Below are 15,811 nucleotides of genomic sequence, written 5' to 3' on the forward strand. Positions count from 1 at the left end.
GCAGCCATTTGTACACATCTAACTCAGCATCTGTGGTGCCTCAACATTTCTCCCCCCCCCCCTTCCTGTGTTTTTCATTAGTGATGGCAATGGGGCATTTCCAGGTTCTGATATCTACCGTATGGTGGAACAGGTCACGGGGCAGCTAAGAGACTCCGTTATCAAAGTCCTGGAAGAAGAGAGGTAAGGAGATCTGGAATGGTGGCAGGGAGGCTCTGCAGACATGTGTGTGTGCATGTCAGGATGAAACCAAAGTTCCTTCCACCGCCATAAAATAATAAATAAATCTAAACGTATCTATTTAACAAAATCTACATGTCCCTTGATTATAATAAAGCTTCAAAATAGCTTACGTAAAAGAAAAATAATCAATGAATGACAGTCTAAAAAGCAGGTATTTAAAAAGCATTGAAACCAACAACAAGCAACAATAATCTAAAAATGGATTAAGACACATGTGACTTTTGCCAGGATCGCTTTGCTTAAACAAAGAAAATAATGTTTAAGTAGGTAGTGGAAAGCACATGTAAAGCATAGGACTTTCCCCCAAAGAATCCTGGGAACTGTACTTTGCCCCTCACAGCACCCTTATCAAACTACAGTTCCCAAGATTCCTTGGAAGAAACCATGCACTTTAAATGTACAGGGAGGCTGTGATGCAAGGCAGCTTTCCCCTTAAATTCCCCCCCCCCCAACGGTGCTGGTCTAAATGGAAAGTGGGGGGGGGGGGGTAGCAGCGTCTGTGTTGCAAGTAGTTTGGGGACAGAAAACCTTTTGGGATGGCACGATATAGTATTCCTTACCTTCACAAACGACCTTTTCAGAATTGTCCCATAGCCAACCTGTGTTCTATCCCGCCTTACAAATGAGGTGGATGTTCATTGGCGCTCCCAAGTTGACAACAAAAACTAGGAAATCTGTCTGCTGTCCAGGATTCTTGTTTACTGAAGCAGGATGCGGAGGGAGCTGACAGCAGGAGAAGGCGGTTGGAAAATGGGGAGAACGGAAGAACACAACATTTGCTCAAAATCACAACAGTGTGTGCTCATGGGGGATAAAGCAGCTATTTGTGGCTACTAGCCACAAAGGCTGTGTTCTACCTCCACTAGTGGAGACAGGATGCTTCACAATACCAGGTACCAGGAATTGCAGGAGGGCAGAGGGCTGCTGCGCTCAGGACTTGCTTGTGGGTTTCCTCAAAGAGGCATCTCATTGGCCTCTGGGGCTAAATGAGCCGGCACTTCATCCAGCAGGACTATTCTTAACATTATTATTTTTTTAAAGTAATTTTTATTAGTTTTCAAATTACTATGGAAACACAGAGACAAGTAAACAAGAACAAAAAATCCATAGTAACTCCAGCTAACGGCAGGGCATTCGAAACCTAAACATGTTAAATAATAACACCCAGTCTAAAATAACGGCACTCGTATTTCTTTAGACAGCGTGGGGAGAGAAACCTGTAACCCTGAAACTTAACTATATGAAATAAAATCCCACCGTATGGAATAGAAGTGATCAGGATCTTCCTGTCCCTTAGAGACCCAGAACTTATGTGGCATTTCTTCTGCAATAACTAAATTCAATATATTTTTGTACTCTTAATGAGATAGGTTTTAAAAATGATTTCCACTGTTGTGCTGTAGAGTTCCTGGCAGCTGCCAGCATCCATGTCAAAAGATCCTTTTGGCAAAATGTCTTCGTAGTTCGCATATTTCGTTAGGGATAAATGGAGGGAATTTTGAAAGTGTGTTTAAATAACCTTTGATATCTCCTGATAAGTTTCATTGTGGAATGAAGCAAGGGTATTCACATCATAGATTGGTGGGGGGAGTCCCTTTGTCCCCACAACCTCTCCAACAGTCCCATGATGTATTAGAAGAAATATGGGAACATTGAACAGGCGTCTTACATTCTTAACTGTTTTTAGCCTTAATTTTAAGGTTTGCCCTAATTAATTACTTTCTCTTACGGCTGCTGCATACCTGCACGGCCCCTTAAATAAAAAGAGCTGCAGATAAGGAAAGTAATAGTCCTACTCTATTCTGCCTTGGTGAGACCCCACCTGGAGTGCTGTGTCCAGTTCTGGGCACCACAGTTTAAGAAGAATATTGACAAGCAGGAACCGTCTGCAGAGGAGGGTGACCGAGGTGCTCAAGGGTCTGGAAGCCAAGCCTTGTTTATGTGGAACAGTTGAGGGAATTGGGGATGTTTTGTCTGGAGGAGAGAAGACCGAGAGGTAATATCACAGCCATCTTCAGATATCTAAAGGGTGGTCCCATGGAAGATGGAGAATTGGCTTCCAGTACGTTTTCGAGCACAATTCAAAGTGTTGGTGCTGGCCTTTAAAGCCCTAAACGGCCTCAGTCCAGTATATCTGAAGGAGCGTCTCCACCCCCGTCGTTCTGCCCGGACATGGAGGTCCAGTGCTGAGGGCCTTCTTGCGGTTCCCTCACTGCAAGAAGCCAAGTTACAGGGAACCAGGCAGAGGGCCTTCTTGGTAGTGGCACCCGCCCTGTGGAACGTCCTCCCATCAGATGTCAAAGAGAAGAACAACTACCGGACTTTTAGAAGACATCTGAAGGCAGCCCTCTTTAGGGAATATTTTAATGTTTAACACATTACTGTATTTTAATACTTTGTTGGAAGCCTCCCAGAGTGGCTGGGGAAACCCAGCCAGATGGGCGGGGTATCAATAATAAATTATTATTATTATAAGCTTGCTTTCTGCTGCTCTGGACGGTAGGACCTGAACCAGTGGATTTAAATGGCAAGAAAGAAGATGCCGACTAAACAATAGGAAGAGCTTTTTGACTGTAAGAGCTGTTTTGACAGTGGTTGGATGTTCATCTGTCAGGGATTCTGGAGCTAGGAGTCCTGCATTGCAAGGAGTTGGACTAGATGCCCCTTGAGGTCCCTTCCAACTATGCAGTTCTTCTTAATCCTCTGGATGCGATTTTAGGGTGTGTAGGACACAGCAGGAGCTGTGGAATATCCTGCTGGGTTGAGGGAAGAGAGGAAGCAGAGCCTGCGTTACCCAGAGCTCCTGTTCTAAATATAAAAGGAAGCAAACAAACCTTTAAAACAATCAGTTAGCTTCCTTTCCTGGAACAAGCTGTCTCAGCCTTCACACACTGCTGTTTGCTTTGCTTCTTAAGTTGTACCTATTTATACATATCGATAGCACAATTACAATGTAATAACATTCTAGTTCTGAAACTGACAATTAAAAGTCCGTACTGGCAGTCCGATTCCCCGGGAATGTTTATATGGAAGGCAGGCTGAGACCCTTCTTGCCCTGGATTGCAGGCCTTCTTTAGACATTGGCCAGAGTCAACAGAAGATGATCTGAAACTGTTTTGCTAGCCTTCCAGCCAGAGAACAACAGGAAATTTTAAGTTGAGCCACTAAACTGCAGGAAAAGCTGGGCAACAAAGATCAGGATAGAAGTTCAGGGAAGAGTTGTAAATCAAGCATCCCCAAAGGTGAGAAGAGGGTAGCAGTGCAGCATTCAGGTTCAAAGATGCAAAGCTTCAAACTCAACCTCTTTTAGAATATAGGTCAGCAAAACAAACCAGATAATGCAACTGGCTAAGATAAATGGATAGACATTGCTTTGGGAGCTGTGCAATTGCGCTTCGGTGGAATAGCACAACTACCGCATATGTTCAGATTCCAAGTCAGTAGCCACACACACACAAGGAGGGTGCTAAAATGGTGGTGAGAAGCACCTGTCAAGAGAGGGGTGTGTGTGTCAAAAGGGGGGTGTTGCAACACTGTCTCACCCTCTTTGTGAGCAGAACATAGAGAGATGTAAAGGTAAAGGGACCCCTGACCATTAGGTCCAGTTGTGGCTGACTCTGGGGTTGTGGCACTCATCTCGCTTTATTGGCCGAGGGAGCCGGCGTACAGCTTCCGGGTCATGTGGCCAGCATGACTAAGCTGCTTCTGGCAAACCAGAGCAGCGCATGGAAACACTGTTTACCTTCCCGCCGGAGCGGTACCTATTTATCTACTTGCACTTTGATGTGCTTTCGAACTGCTAGGTTGGCAGGAGCAGGGACCGAGCAACGGGAGCTCACCCCGTTGTGGGGATTTGAACCACCAACCTTCAGATCGGCAAATCCTAGGCTGTGGTTTAACCCATGGCGCCATCTGCGTCCCTAGAGGGATGTACAGCCCCCCCAAAAAGTAGTGCATACCCTTAAGTGCAGACCAGGGTGGTCCAACATGTGTCTCAAGGGCCGCATGTGGCCCTTGAAGCCTTTTTGGTGGCCCTCAGCAACATTTGACCACCACCCCAACCTTCACGGTGCCTTCCCAAAGCTGGTAGGTGAGGCACATTCCCAAAGCCTAGTTAGTGCTTTCCCAGATTTGGGAAGGAGGTGGGGAGAACTTTAGGATGTTGCCAGAGCTTCATGCCTCCTTCCCAAAGCCCAGCATCTTGCATAACTTTGGGAAGGCAGTACAAAGACTCTGTGTGTGTGTGTGTGTGTGTGTGTGTGTGTGTGTGTGTGTGTGTGTGTGAAATTTTGGCCTTGGTCCCTCCCCCCCTTTGCTGAGCCCTTTGTCTGGAAGCACCTCAACAGCCATGTGGACCCGCTGTTTTAATTCTGCTTCCAGGGACTGCAGAAAATTAGACAAGGAAACGGCCTTAGTCTGACCAATTGGTCAGTCTAGCTCAGTACTGTTGGCAGTTGCTCTGCTGCTAAGCTGTGGCACTTCCCCTGTTTTGCTTTTAGCCTTAATGCATCAGCAACCCACATTTCTCACCCCCAGAAGAAATAGTGTTAGGTAAAGACATCCACCATCTTGAAAACACTCCCCTCCTCATAGGGGGAGAAACTAAATTGGACTAGTAATAAAGGGAATTTTGGCTGCTGTTTAAAGGATGCATTTTTAGTGTCCCTGATGCTGCTGAGTTAGGAGTCATGGAAGTTTCATTGCCTGAGTCATAGAATCATACAGTTAGAAGGGACCTTGAGGATAATCTAGTCCAACCCCCTGCAACGTTGGAATATGCAGCTGTTCCTTATGGGGATTGAAACTACAGCCTTGGCATTATTGGCACCACTCTCTAGCCAACTGAGCTATCATAGCTTTGAGTGTTTTGATGCAATTGCCAGGTCGGTCTTTGTTTGGCTGCTTAATGGGGTTTCTCTTTCTTTCTTCTCTCCCTGTGCACGACAGCTCTGTCAAGGGATGGTTCAGTCCTTACCATCGGAAGCACCAGTTTGGAAACCCTCGTAACCTGGAGAGCTTTGGTAGCAAAGTTCTCAAGTGAGTGAGCACACCCACCCTGCAAGTGATTGAGGGGTGGGTTGGGAAGGCAAGGGGGTGGGGGCTCAGTCCTCTATTTATTTATTATTTATTTACTTAATGCATTTATATCCTCCCTTTTCCTCCAAGGAGCTCAAGGTGGCATATGTGCTTTCCCTGCCTCCCCATTTTAGTCCTCACAACAAACCTGTGATGTAGGTTAGGCTGAGAGTGAGTGACAGTCCCAAGGTCACTTAGTAAGCCTCATGGCTGAGTGTAGATTTGAACCCTGGTCTCTTCCAGGTCCTAGTCCAACACTAGCCACGACACTATATAAACCGAGACCTCTCTTGACTAGGAACAGGCAAATCTGTCAGTCACAGTTTCTCTCAGTTATCTATGTTCAGTTTCCACATCAGTTCACGAATTCTTTTTCTTTTAATGTCCCCATGAAAATCCACGAGTGTTTCAGTGCAAACTTCATCTAAAATATACTTAATACATTTCTGTATGTTATTTTCAGTAATTATATGCCTTTTTATGCACACTTTACCCTAGTTAGTACATGCACATTTTTGTACATGTTACTTGACTTTTGTACATGTTACTTGACATTGCTAAATTCAGAGAAGCAAACATTGCAAAGGATGGTCATGCTTCTGTCCGCATATAGTTACAGGAAGTGAGAATTAGGTAGAGTCACCTTTCTATGTGAACTGAGTCAAATTCCTTCGCCATTCCTAACTATTGAGTACCAGCTGGGGAAGTTGCGTGTGTTTTATGAGTGCATGGTCATTTGCCATTGCAAACAGACAGGAAGGGACATTGCATTCTAGGTCAGCCTTTGCCAACCTGGTGCCCTCCAAATGTATTTGACTACAACTCCCATCAGCCCCAACTGGTGCAGATGGTTTGGATGCTGGTCCAAATCTTCGAGAGGGCAGATGTTTGGCAAAAGGTTGTTTTTTTGCAGCTGAACTTGGACATTTTTCACAATAATCTTTATATAGAGGATGCTAGGTAATGCACTGAGCATTGTCTTCTGTAGCCGTTTTACATAAAGCACACATAAATGCTGCTCCAAAGGTAGTTTCTTACCGTGGCCATTAGGGCTGGGCGATAGGTTTTCAACTTCGTGATATATCACCAGCTAAATATCACAATATATTGATATATCACGATGTCTGAAATAAGGATGGAGCTATGTAGAAGCATTGGCTGGCTTCACTGTCATTCCCACATTGTGATTTTTGTACAGCACACACATACATCATGATTCACTATATATTGCCAGGATATATATATATATCTCACCCAGCCCTAGTGGCTATCCAGAAAGGCAGAAGGAAGAGCACTAAGCCTTAACTCTGTAAAAGCAATACCACCCAGAGCCAAAGCAATCAATTCTGAATTGCTTTTTGATGATCTGTATTAATACAGGGATATAGCCTAGGAATGGAAAGTTAACGTATCAGTCAAAGAAGCTCTCTCATACACAGAAAAACTCTGCCTGCCATTTAGACACTGAGTGGACTGACCCATTTGCCCATCTAGCTCAGCCCTCTCCTTTGTCTGGGGGGCAGCAGCATCTATCCATGGCATCTGGGGAGGGGGTACCTCTCCATCCACATGCTTCCTGGTACAGTGGTATCTCGGGTTACAGACGCTTCAGGTTACAGACTCCGCTAACCCAGAAATAGTACCTCAGGTTAAGAACTTTGCTTCAGGATGAGGACAGAAATCGTGCTCCGGCAGCAGCAGGAGGCCCCATTAGCTAAAGTGGTGCTTCAGGTTAAGAACAGTTTCAGGTTAAGAACGGATCTCCAGAACGAATTAAGTTCTTAACCAGAGGTACCACTGTATTGGAAATCCTTAACTGAAGAGGCCAGCTGGGAGTTGAACCCGGTGTCCTTCCCTTGCCAAGCCTTTGCGCATTGTGCCACTCGTTCTCCGGGGGGGGGGGCATTCCACACCACCATCCTTCCTTCCTGACTCTCTTGGGCTCTTTCCCCCCACCCCAGAGTCCACGAGGACTGGGAGAACTTCGTCCAGAGCTTTCGCTCCCGCATGGAGAGCATCTACTTCCCAGACACGGTGGAGGAATGGATGGAGGAGAACGTCAACCCCTACCTGGACCGGTTGCGCGAGTTTGTCCGGGACTTCAGGGAAGTCATCCGCCTCAACGCCCGGCCCAAGGCCCTGTAGTGGGGTGCCCCTACCCCATCGCCAGCCCAGAAGTGGGTGTCCGATTCAGTTGCTCCACTGTTGTGTTGTCTTTTAACTTGGAAGGAGTGTGCAGGCCAGAGGAGAGGGGTCTTGTGCCTTGCCCTTCGGCCATCAAAGCAGAGGCTCAGTGGGCAGAGTTTGGAGGCTCTTTACAGCCAGTCTCCACCAGGCTTCATTCTCTCACCCCCTTGGAAGATGGAATTAGGGCTGAGCCAAAACGCCCCAGTCCCCCACCCACTGGGAAAAGCAGTGGGAGCAGCGGCTTCCCCATTTCCCCCTTCTTTCTTTTACTTTTCACTGCTGTAAGTGGTGGACAGTGATGTGGTCTCCCCTCCCTCTGCAAAATGACACTTTCCTTCTTCCTTTTAATTCCTGCTGCTTTAAGTTCTGCCAGAGGCCCAGTGGCTGCCGTTTTGCACCACATTGCCCCCCTTCCCCTGGGAATGTCACTATGCCATGGCATGACATCTCAATCTCATGGGGTACGTGTTGGGTGTTGGCAGTAGGCTGGTGGCCGCTTTCTCAACAGCCCCTGCCTCACTTTCTTTTCCTTCCTTTTAAATGCTCGCTTAGCCATCCCTCCACCTTCAGCTCTCCTCCCTCCTGGAATGACTCTTAACCCCCTGCAATGCTGCCCCACGGAAATGACCAGATCTGGGATAGCCAACGTAGTGGTGCCCTTCAGATGTGGCTGGACTCTCTCCATAAGTCCCAGGAGTTGAGGATGGAGGGATTTGGAGTCTTTAACGACATCCTGAGGCCTCCGTATTGGCTGCCACATTTGCATCAGGGATTCTTCATCCACCTTGCAAATCTCCCATTTCCACCTGGGGGGGACGTGGAATCAAAAGGAAGCGTTTGGAGCAGCTCCAACCAGGATAGTGGAGTTTTTTCTCCTGGGGGAGTGGGTGACAATGGGGGGCAAACTTTACCAAAACGCCTGTTTGAAGAGGCAGTCCTGAAGGGGGGGGGTGAGCCGAAGCATCAGTCATCCTTCATATGCCCCCTCCTCCAAGTCTGCTGATGTGGCTGCTTCTTCCTCCATTGATCCCTTCAGCCTCTTGGTTGACTTCACACTGGTAGCATGGTGCAGCAGTGAGAGTAGGCAGGTTAGGCTTGGAGGTGTCAGTTGCCAACATCTAGCCTAAAAAGCACAATCCCAAGTCAGCAAAAGTTAGGAACATCATCATTAGCTGTGAACCCCCTCCCTTCCTCCCTCCCTCCCTTCCTCCTTATCTCTCTCTTTCTGCATGAGAGGAAATCCCTCTGTTTACCACAACAGCTGTTATTGGGCTGGATCCTTAGCCCCATATAGAATAGAGCCGTTGAGATCAATGGGATTTGAGTTATCACCAGCTTAAATGATTTCAGTGGGCCAGCTCTAAGTATGGCTAAGCCATGGCCCAACCTTTTGCAAAGAGTCCCTGCAGAAACTCATCCCCTCGCCTTCACGACCTCTAAGGCAGACTCTCCCAACCTGATGTTGTTGGACCACAACCTCCCTAACCCTCTGGCTGGGGCTGGTGGGATTCATAGTTTAAAACATTTGGAGCTCCCCAGATTGGAAGGAGGATGTGCTAGTGGGGTGGGGAGGAGTCTTGCCTTCTTTCGCAGCCAAAAAGAAACATTGGAGGTTCTCTGGTGGGTCTGTGAAAGCAGCTGACCTGTTGCAGGCAGGAAACCTTTCCTTCTGGGGCCCCCAAAGTGAGCCTCCATGCCATTGCATCCCTGCATCCTTTGCTAGTCATGGCCAGGCAGCAGAGCTTCCAAACAGGCCGCTTTGGAACAAAGCAAGCTGGCTTGGGTTTCATATGAATGTGGCTTTTAAAAAATGTCCGGCTCTTGGCCTGGTTCCAGGTTCTCAGCGCAGTAGAACAAACAGCCAAAAGCTGCCTGTTTTTTTTTTTTAATCTGAAATGCTGGTGGGTCTTTGGCACCTGCTCGTCTTGGACCAGTTGTGATGGATGTATCTTGAACGCCCCCTGCTGCTGCTCTGGAGCCTCCCTGGGGTTGAGTTTGTTTTGATTGGAAGATTTCTGAAAAGTTCTATTCCCCACCCCCTTCCTCCTTCCTCCTTCCATTCAGAGGCAGAGAATCAGCTGGTGAAACTTCCTTGTTCCTACAATATCTGAAAATCAACCCCTCTCCTTTTGTGCTTTCTGCCTGGTGCTTCTTCTGCCTCTCTATCAGTTCCACCTGCTTGATCACTCACCCTGTTTGGGCTGCTCACCTCACTCATTTCTCTTAAATTCAGGCTGCCTTCTGGATAAAAGGTCCCCATTTCTCTCCCTGCTGTGGATTCTGCTGCTCTGGTATTGCTCCGGTGACTGACAGCTGTTGCCCCTCCCAGAAGGCGTGATCTCGGTCACTGGTGGATCTGGTTTGGTTGGGGATCTCCAAGTTGCATTGCTGTTTGGGTTTTTGGTTTTTTTTTGTACAGAACAGATTGCTTCTGTAATGTGGATGACAAAAACGATGGTAATAATAAAGTATTTTTTTAAATAAGTGGTCCTCTGTATGCCAGTGTTTGTGCTAAATAGACACGGGGGGCGATATTGGGATATATTTTCAAGGTTCGTATTCTGATGTTGGCTAGAAAAAAGGACATTAAAGAAAAGGTTTTTATTTTATATAAGATTATTTATATACTGCTTTTGCGGGGATCTTGTTTGTTCACCTATTTATTTAAACATGACCATGTCCAAAAAATACGACCGGTCTAAATGTCTAATGAGTCCATTAGTAGTATGAGCTATCTTTTTTGCTATTATTAATCTTTTCGTTTCTAATTAGTGACATACAGTACATATAGAGAGAGGTAAAAAGAAAACATCTTGTTTGAAAATGAACTTAAAGGAACAAACAATGAAAATTCAGAGATTTTCACACTGTGGTCCAGGTGCTGGAGCTAATGGGAGTTGTGATCCAAAACTTCTGGAGGGCATCAGCTTGTTAATGGCTACACTATGGAATATTTAAGTCACTGAGGAGATAGGTCCTTGTCTAGCTATGTTGCTTTTGGTTTGGGCTTTTTCGTTTTATTTTAGCTTTCAAACTAATCTAATGATAGATAACTTGTGGAGATCACCCACCCAAATATTCAAAAACTGCAACCCTGTTTTTTGGGGGGTTGCCCCATTTTGCTCTATTCCCAAACTGGTAGCCACCCAAGCTAGATGCTGTTATAAAAATAGAGTCAATATCCCATTATGGATTCATTTGGGCTCTTACTCTGGGACAAGAAACAGCAAATGAGAGAGAAAGATGGTCTCCAGACTCACTATTTTTCAGGAGAGATTCAAGCACATTCTGGGGAGAGATGTAGGTTTGTGCTATTTAAGTTAATTAGACAGCCTGGTTGACAAATCCACACTGAAAAAACAAAGACTTTTTGCAGTTTGGGAGGTGTTAGGGAAACACATTGCAAAGTGCAGGATGAACAAATGAGGAATGGGAAGATAGGTAAGCACCCTGCAAGCAAATTGGGTTGCATTCTCCAACCACTGTTGGAGGCAGAATGCTTCTAAACACCAGTTGCTGCAGAATGCAAGGGAGCGGGGGCTTGCTGCTGTTGTGCTCTGGGCCTGCTTGCTTCCCATTGGGGCATCTACATAGTCTCTGTGAAAACAGGATGTTGGACTAGATGGACCGATCGCTGGCCTGATCCGGTACTGCAGGGCTCTTAAGTTTGCCATGCAGGATGTATGCTTGTTTTTCTGTAGCCGTCCCATAAACAAATCACAATAAATGCTCAGTAAAGGCTAGACAGTCTAATCTCCATGCAAGCAAACCAGTCTGCATGCTCAATAACAGGGAGAGCTGGAAGAGCCCCCAGAGTGTTTCAGCCAAGCATCACCACCACAGCCTCTTTGCTGATACAGTTTCACATCTGTCCCTTGTGGTTTTTGTGCTCGATTTGGAGGCAGAATTCTTTCAGCCAAGAGGTGGAGCCGTTCTCTCAGACCTCTTGCAGGGAGGCAGGTGCGACCGAGTACCAGCAGTTCCATCCATGGCTGTGAGAGGTTCTCTTGCATCCACCCAGAAAGCTGTTTTGCTGATTTTATTTATTAGGGAGATTTGTGCCACCTGTCGTCGTCCCCCCCCCCCTTTCAATTTCAGAAGCTCAAGGCAGCTCACACTAATAGGATGGCTGGGGAGGGGGCAATACCCCAAGAACAATAAAGCACAGAAGAATATTGGAAGATTTGGGACAGACAAAAAGAAAGGGCTGATTGTCATTTGCGTTTATATCCCACCTTTTCCTCCAAGCAGCTCAATACAGTGTGCATAGTTCTCCCTCTCCTCATTTAATCACCACAACAACCTGGCAAGGTAGGATAGGTTGAGAGTGACTGACTGGCCCAAGAGTCACCCAGTGAGCTTCGTGGCTGAGCAGCGATTTGAACCCTGGTCTCCCAGGCCCTAACCACTTCACCACACTGGCTCTATCCTCTTCTTCACGCAGCAGGTGTTAAACTATGGAACTCACTCCCACAAGATACAGTGACGGCCACCAATAAAGCAATGGTTGTGTTCTACCTTCACTGTTAAAGGAAATGCACTTCTGATTGCCAGTTGCTGGAGGTCGTGGTGGGTAGGAAGAGTTGCTGGTGTGCTCAGGTCCTGCTTTCATACTTCCCACTGGGGCAACTGGTTGGCCACTGGGAGGAGAAGATGCTGGACCAGGTGGGCCTTTGACCCGATCCAGCTGATGTTCTTCTTTTTCTTCTGATGTTCTTAAAGCAAACTAATGCCACACAAACTTTTACTGCCATACACAGGTTGGAGCAACATGTACCATAAGCATGGCCAGTCCCTGCGGTTTTGCAGATTCACTGTGATGGCCTGGGATTCGGACTCAGAGGTTGAACCTGAGGAATCCCAGCCTGCACAGGAGTCCCCGCCTCCAGAACCAGCTGAGCCGGGGCTGGGGCCTGAGCCTGAAGGGTCCTCACCTGTGCTGGATCCTCAGGTGCAGGCACCAGCTGAGTCTGCTCTGGCCCCTGAGGGGATGGAGGACCCATTGCCTGCAGGTGCTCCACTCTCAGCCCAGTTAGGGGAAGAGGAGGTTGCCTCTGAGTCCGGTAACCCTCCAGCCTCTCCTGAGCTACAGAGGCTCAGGGCAGAGAGGCGGAGGGAACTAAGTTCCTGCAGGAGGAGTGCTCACCTCCAGGCCAGGAGAGGCGAGTCACCTGTGGACTGGGGCCGCCCTATGCCTCGGGGCAGATAAAAGCCAGTCAGCCCCAGTCCCAGGTTGCGGGAGCAACGTTGTTGGTAGCCTGTTCCTGCCAGCACCCTGTCCTGCTTTTCTGCCAGAGTTCCTGACCCCACCCGTCTCCCTGCCTTGGACCCAGCTACAGCTTTAACGGACAGCCTCCATACCACACCATCGACCTCAGACTGGACTCGGACCCTGCCTCTTGGTTAGCCCCCAGGACCAGCACATTCACTGATGAGCTGGGCCCCATCCACCGCTCCAAGGTTTCTCTGGATCTCGCCTGCCAAGATCTCGCCTGGCGTTTGGCCCCAGAGCCTGTCTGGAATGCTTGAGCCCAGTCTGGCACCCGGCTAGACCCAAAGCCGTTGGTGTTCCTGAGCATGGGCAAAGCGCTCTTTCCTTTTGGCCAAGTAGCTGGAAGCAGAGCGGATCCTTGGTGCAGCGCTGAGCCAGGTGTTGCGTCAGAAGGTTGGCGATTTCTCAGCCTTTGGAGAGCAAGATGCTGTTTAATCAAGGGAGCCGAGCCGTAAGAGACGAGAGCCCGCAGCCTCTTGCTGCCCTGCTGGGAGAGCAGGATCCATCCATCTTGCTTCTTTGCCTGCCTCGCTCCCCGCTGAGCCCAGCACTTCCGCGGCGGGGGAAATGTAGGCACAGCACTGCTACAGGCTCCTGCCACAGACAGGAATCTGGGTCACTCCTGCCTGGGTGACAACGAGTCCTCCTGAGAGGGAACCACGTCCCTCCCTGGCAGCTGGTTGGTCTCTCCTTCGGAAGGCAGCCGGCACTGCCGCCTGCAGGGCAAGGTAGCTCTGACAGACAGAGGCCAAGTTCTCACCAAGGCCACCAGCCCCTGTGTTACAAACAGAGGAAGCTGCCTTATACCGAGCCGGGTCTTTGGTCCATCCAGTTGCCCGAGAGCATCCTTGCTTTCCAGCAGGGCACATTCCCAGCTCAAGCTGAAGATGCTGCCCCTGGGGATTGAACCAGGAACCTACTGCAACTGCAAGGCAACTGCTATTCCACTGTGCTATGGCCCTGCCCTAGCAAATGCTGAGGCTATTAAAGCCATCCAGATTGGTGTCCATCACTGCAACCTATGGGAGCAAATCTCCCAGTTTGACTAAGTGCTGTGTGAAGTAGTCTTTCCTTTAATCTCTAAACAGCTGGCTTCATTGGATGACCCTGTTGGGATCTAGTATTACCAGAGAGGGAGCAAAAATGCAAATTTCTCTCTCTCTCTCTGATAATAATTTTTATTAGTTTTCAATTACAATCCAATAATAGTCTCATTATAACAATGCCAAATTATAATACAATTACTAATACCAATAATTCAGATACCAAATTATATAATTTAGGTGGGCCCCGCATGCTAGAACTGATGGTTTGATGGTTTACTTTTTCTCTGCATTCCAAAATCTTATTAATTTCAATTACACTCTGGTCAAAATAACAATCCTCATACAACAACTGCAATATTAACAACTTCCAATCGTATTGACACATTAAATGATTTATAAAACTACTTTCTCTGCACCATCTATCATCTTATGCACCTTTATCATGTTCCTGCTTCCTTGCCTTTTTTTTCTAAATTAAGAAGCCCCAAACCTTGTAATTTTTCCTCATTGGCGAGCTCTTCCAACCCCGAAAAGAGAGCCAGTGTGGTGTAGTGGTTAAGAGCGGTAGACTCATAATCTGGGGAAGCGGGTTCGCGTCTCCGCTCCTCCACATGCAGCTGCTGGGTGACCTTGGGCAGTCACACTTCTTTGAAGTCTCTCAGCCCCACTCACCTCACAGAGTGTTTGTTGTGGGGGAGGAAGGGAAAGGAGAATGTTAGCCGCTTTGAGACTCCTTCGGGTAGTGATAAAGCGGGAGATCAAATCCAAACTCCTCCAAACTCCTCCGAATTCATTTTAGGGGGAAAAAGTCTTTCTAAAGCAATTGGCAAGCCTTTTGCTTTTATAGCATCCTGCCAGCCTCCAAATCTACACAGAGTATCGGTACGAGTTGTGCTTAAACCATCCGTCAACAATTCTCAATCACATCCTTCTGAATTGAAACGCTGGGTGACCTGTGTTTATCTCATGGAGCCAGTCACAATATCAAGCAAAACTCACAATATCAAGCAAAAACATCACCCGCCGGCCCTAAAATGTAACTGACATAAGTTCATATGAACACAGAAGAGCCTTGCTGGATGAGGCCAATACCCCGTCTAGTCCAGCATCCTCGTTTCACAGAGGCCAACAAGATGCTCCAAAGAGAAATCTGCAGGCAGCACGTGAGAACAAGAGCCCTCTCCCCTCCTGTGGTTTCCAGCAACTTGTATTCAGAAGCATGGCTGCCTGTAACGGCAAAGGCACAGCATTCATAGTCACTGATAGCCTTATTCTCCATGAATTGGTCCAGTCCTCATTTAAAGCCACTGGTGGAGGATGATATACAATAAATTGGAAAAAAAATGTTTAAAATGACATTTGTAAAAAAAAAAAAACAAAAAAAAACCAGAAGCATTTTTGTTAGGGATTGTAGGACAAGACCTACCAAGAAAAACGAAGAACTTACGGTATTTATGTATGCTACAATAGCGGCAAGGATGGAAGAATGAGGAAATCCCAACGAAAGAATAGTGGCAAGAAAAATTGATGAGCTATGCAGAGGTGGCTAAACTGACATACAAACTGCGGGACAAGGACAGCTGTGACTTTAAGAAAGAAGGGGAGCTTTTTACAAATTATCTAAAAAGACAAATTTATGAACTGGACTCCTTGGCATACACAAATTTATTGGTTGATAACATGATAGATAGATAAGGTAAGGAGATATGTATATTTTTGTAACATGCAGGGAATAATATGTGCAGAGAAATCAGAGAGAGGAGCTGAGGGAAGTCCTTGGGGGGGAGGGGGGAATGGAAGGGGGGTGGGAAAAAAGGGGAAAAATAATGTATGTGATCATACGGTTTGATAATTTGTTATGTTGAAATTACTTAATAAAAACATTAAAAATAAAGCCACTAGCGGAGGAAGGGGGTGCGGTGGGTGTGGCCGCCCTGGGTTTCATCCCTGGGGGGGAGTGTGGGGGCAAAGGAAGGGGTGTGTGGTG

The 15,811-nt window shown here is 47.2% G+C and overlaps 1 protein-coding gene across 6 annotated transcripts in view; it reads left to right on the forward strand.

Annotated features, from left to right (window-relative positions):
• Positions 1 to 9,990, forward strand: part of LOC308573687 (hexosaminidase D-like) — a 50,401-nt gene extending 40,411 nt beyond the window's left edge. For 4 of the 6 annotated variants that reach the window (XM_081170891.1, XM_081170892.1, XM_081170893.1 and 1 more), the window contains 3 exons: positions 82 to 183; positions 5,191 to 5,280; positions 7,281 to 9,990. In XM_081170891.1, the coding sequence (XP_081027017.1) occupies positions 82 to 183; positions 5,191 to 5,280; positions 7,281 to 7,464 (376 nt within the window). In that variant the 3' untranslated portion in view covers positions 7,465 to 9,990. The remainder of the gene's footprint in view (positions 1 to 81; positions 184 to 5,190; positions 5,281 to 7,280) is intronic. The other 2 variants (XM_081170890.1, XR_014002153.1) reach the window with 2 other exon arrangements.
• Positions 9,991 to 15,811: the final 5,821 nt, after the last annotated feature.

Source organism: Podarcis bocagei (genome assembly GCF_964188305.1).
Source record: "Podarcis bocagei genome assembly, chromosome: 14".
In the NCBI taxonomy this organism is placed as follows: Eukaryota; Metazoa; Chordata; class Lepidosauria; order Squamata; family Lacertidae; genus Podarcis; species Podarcis bocagei.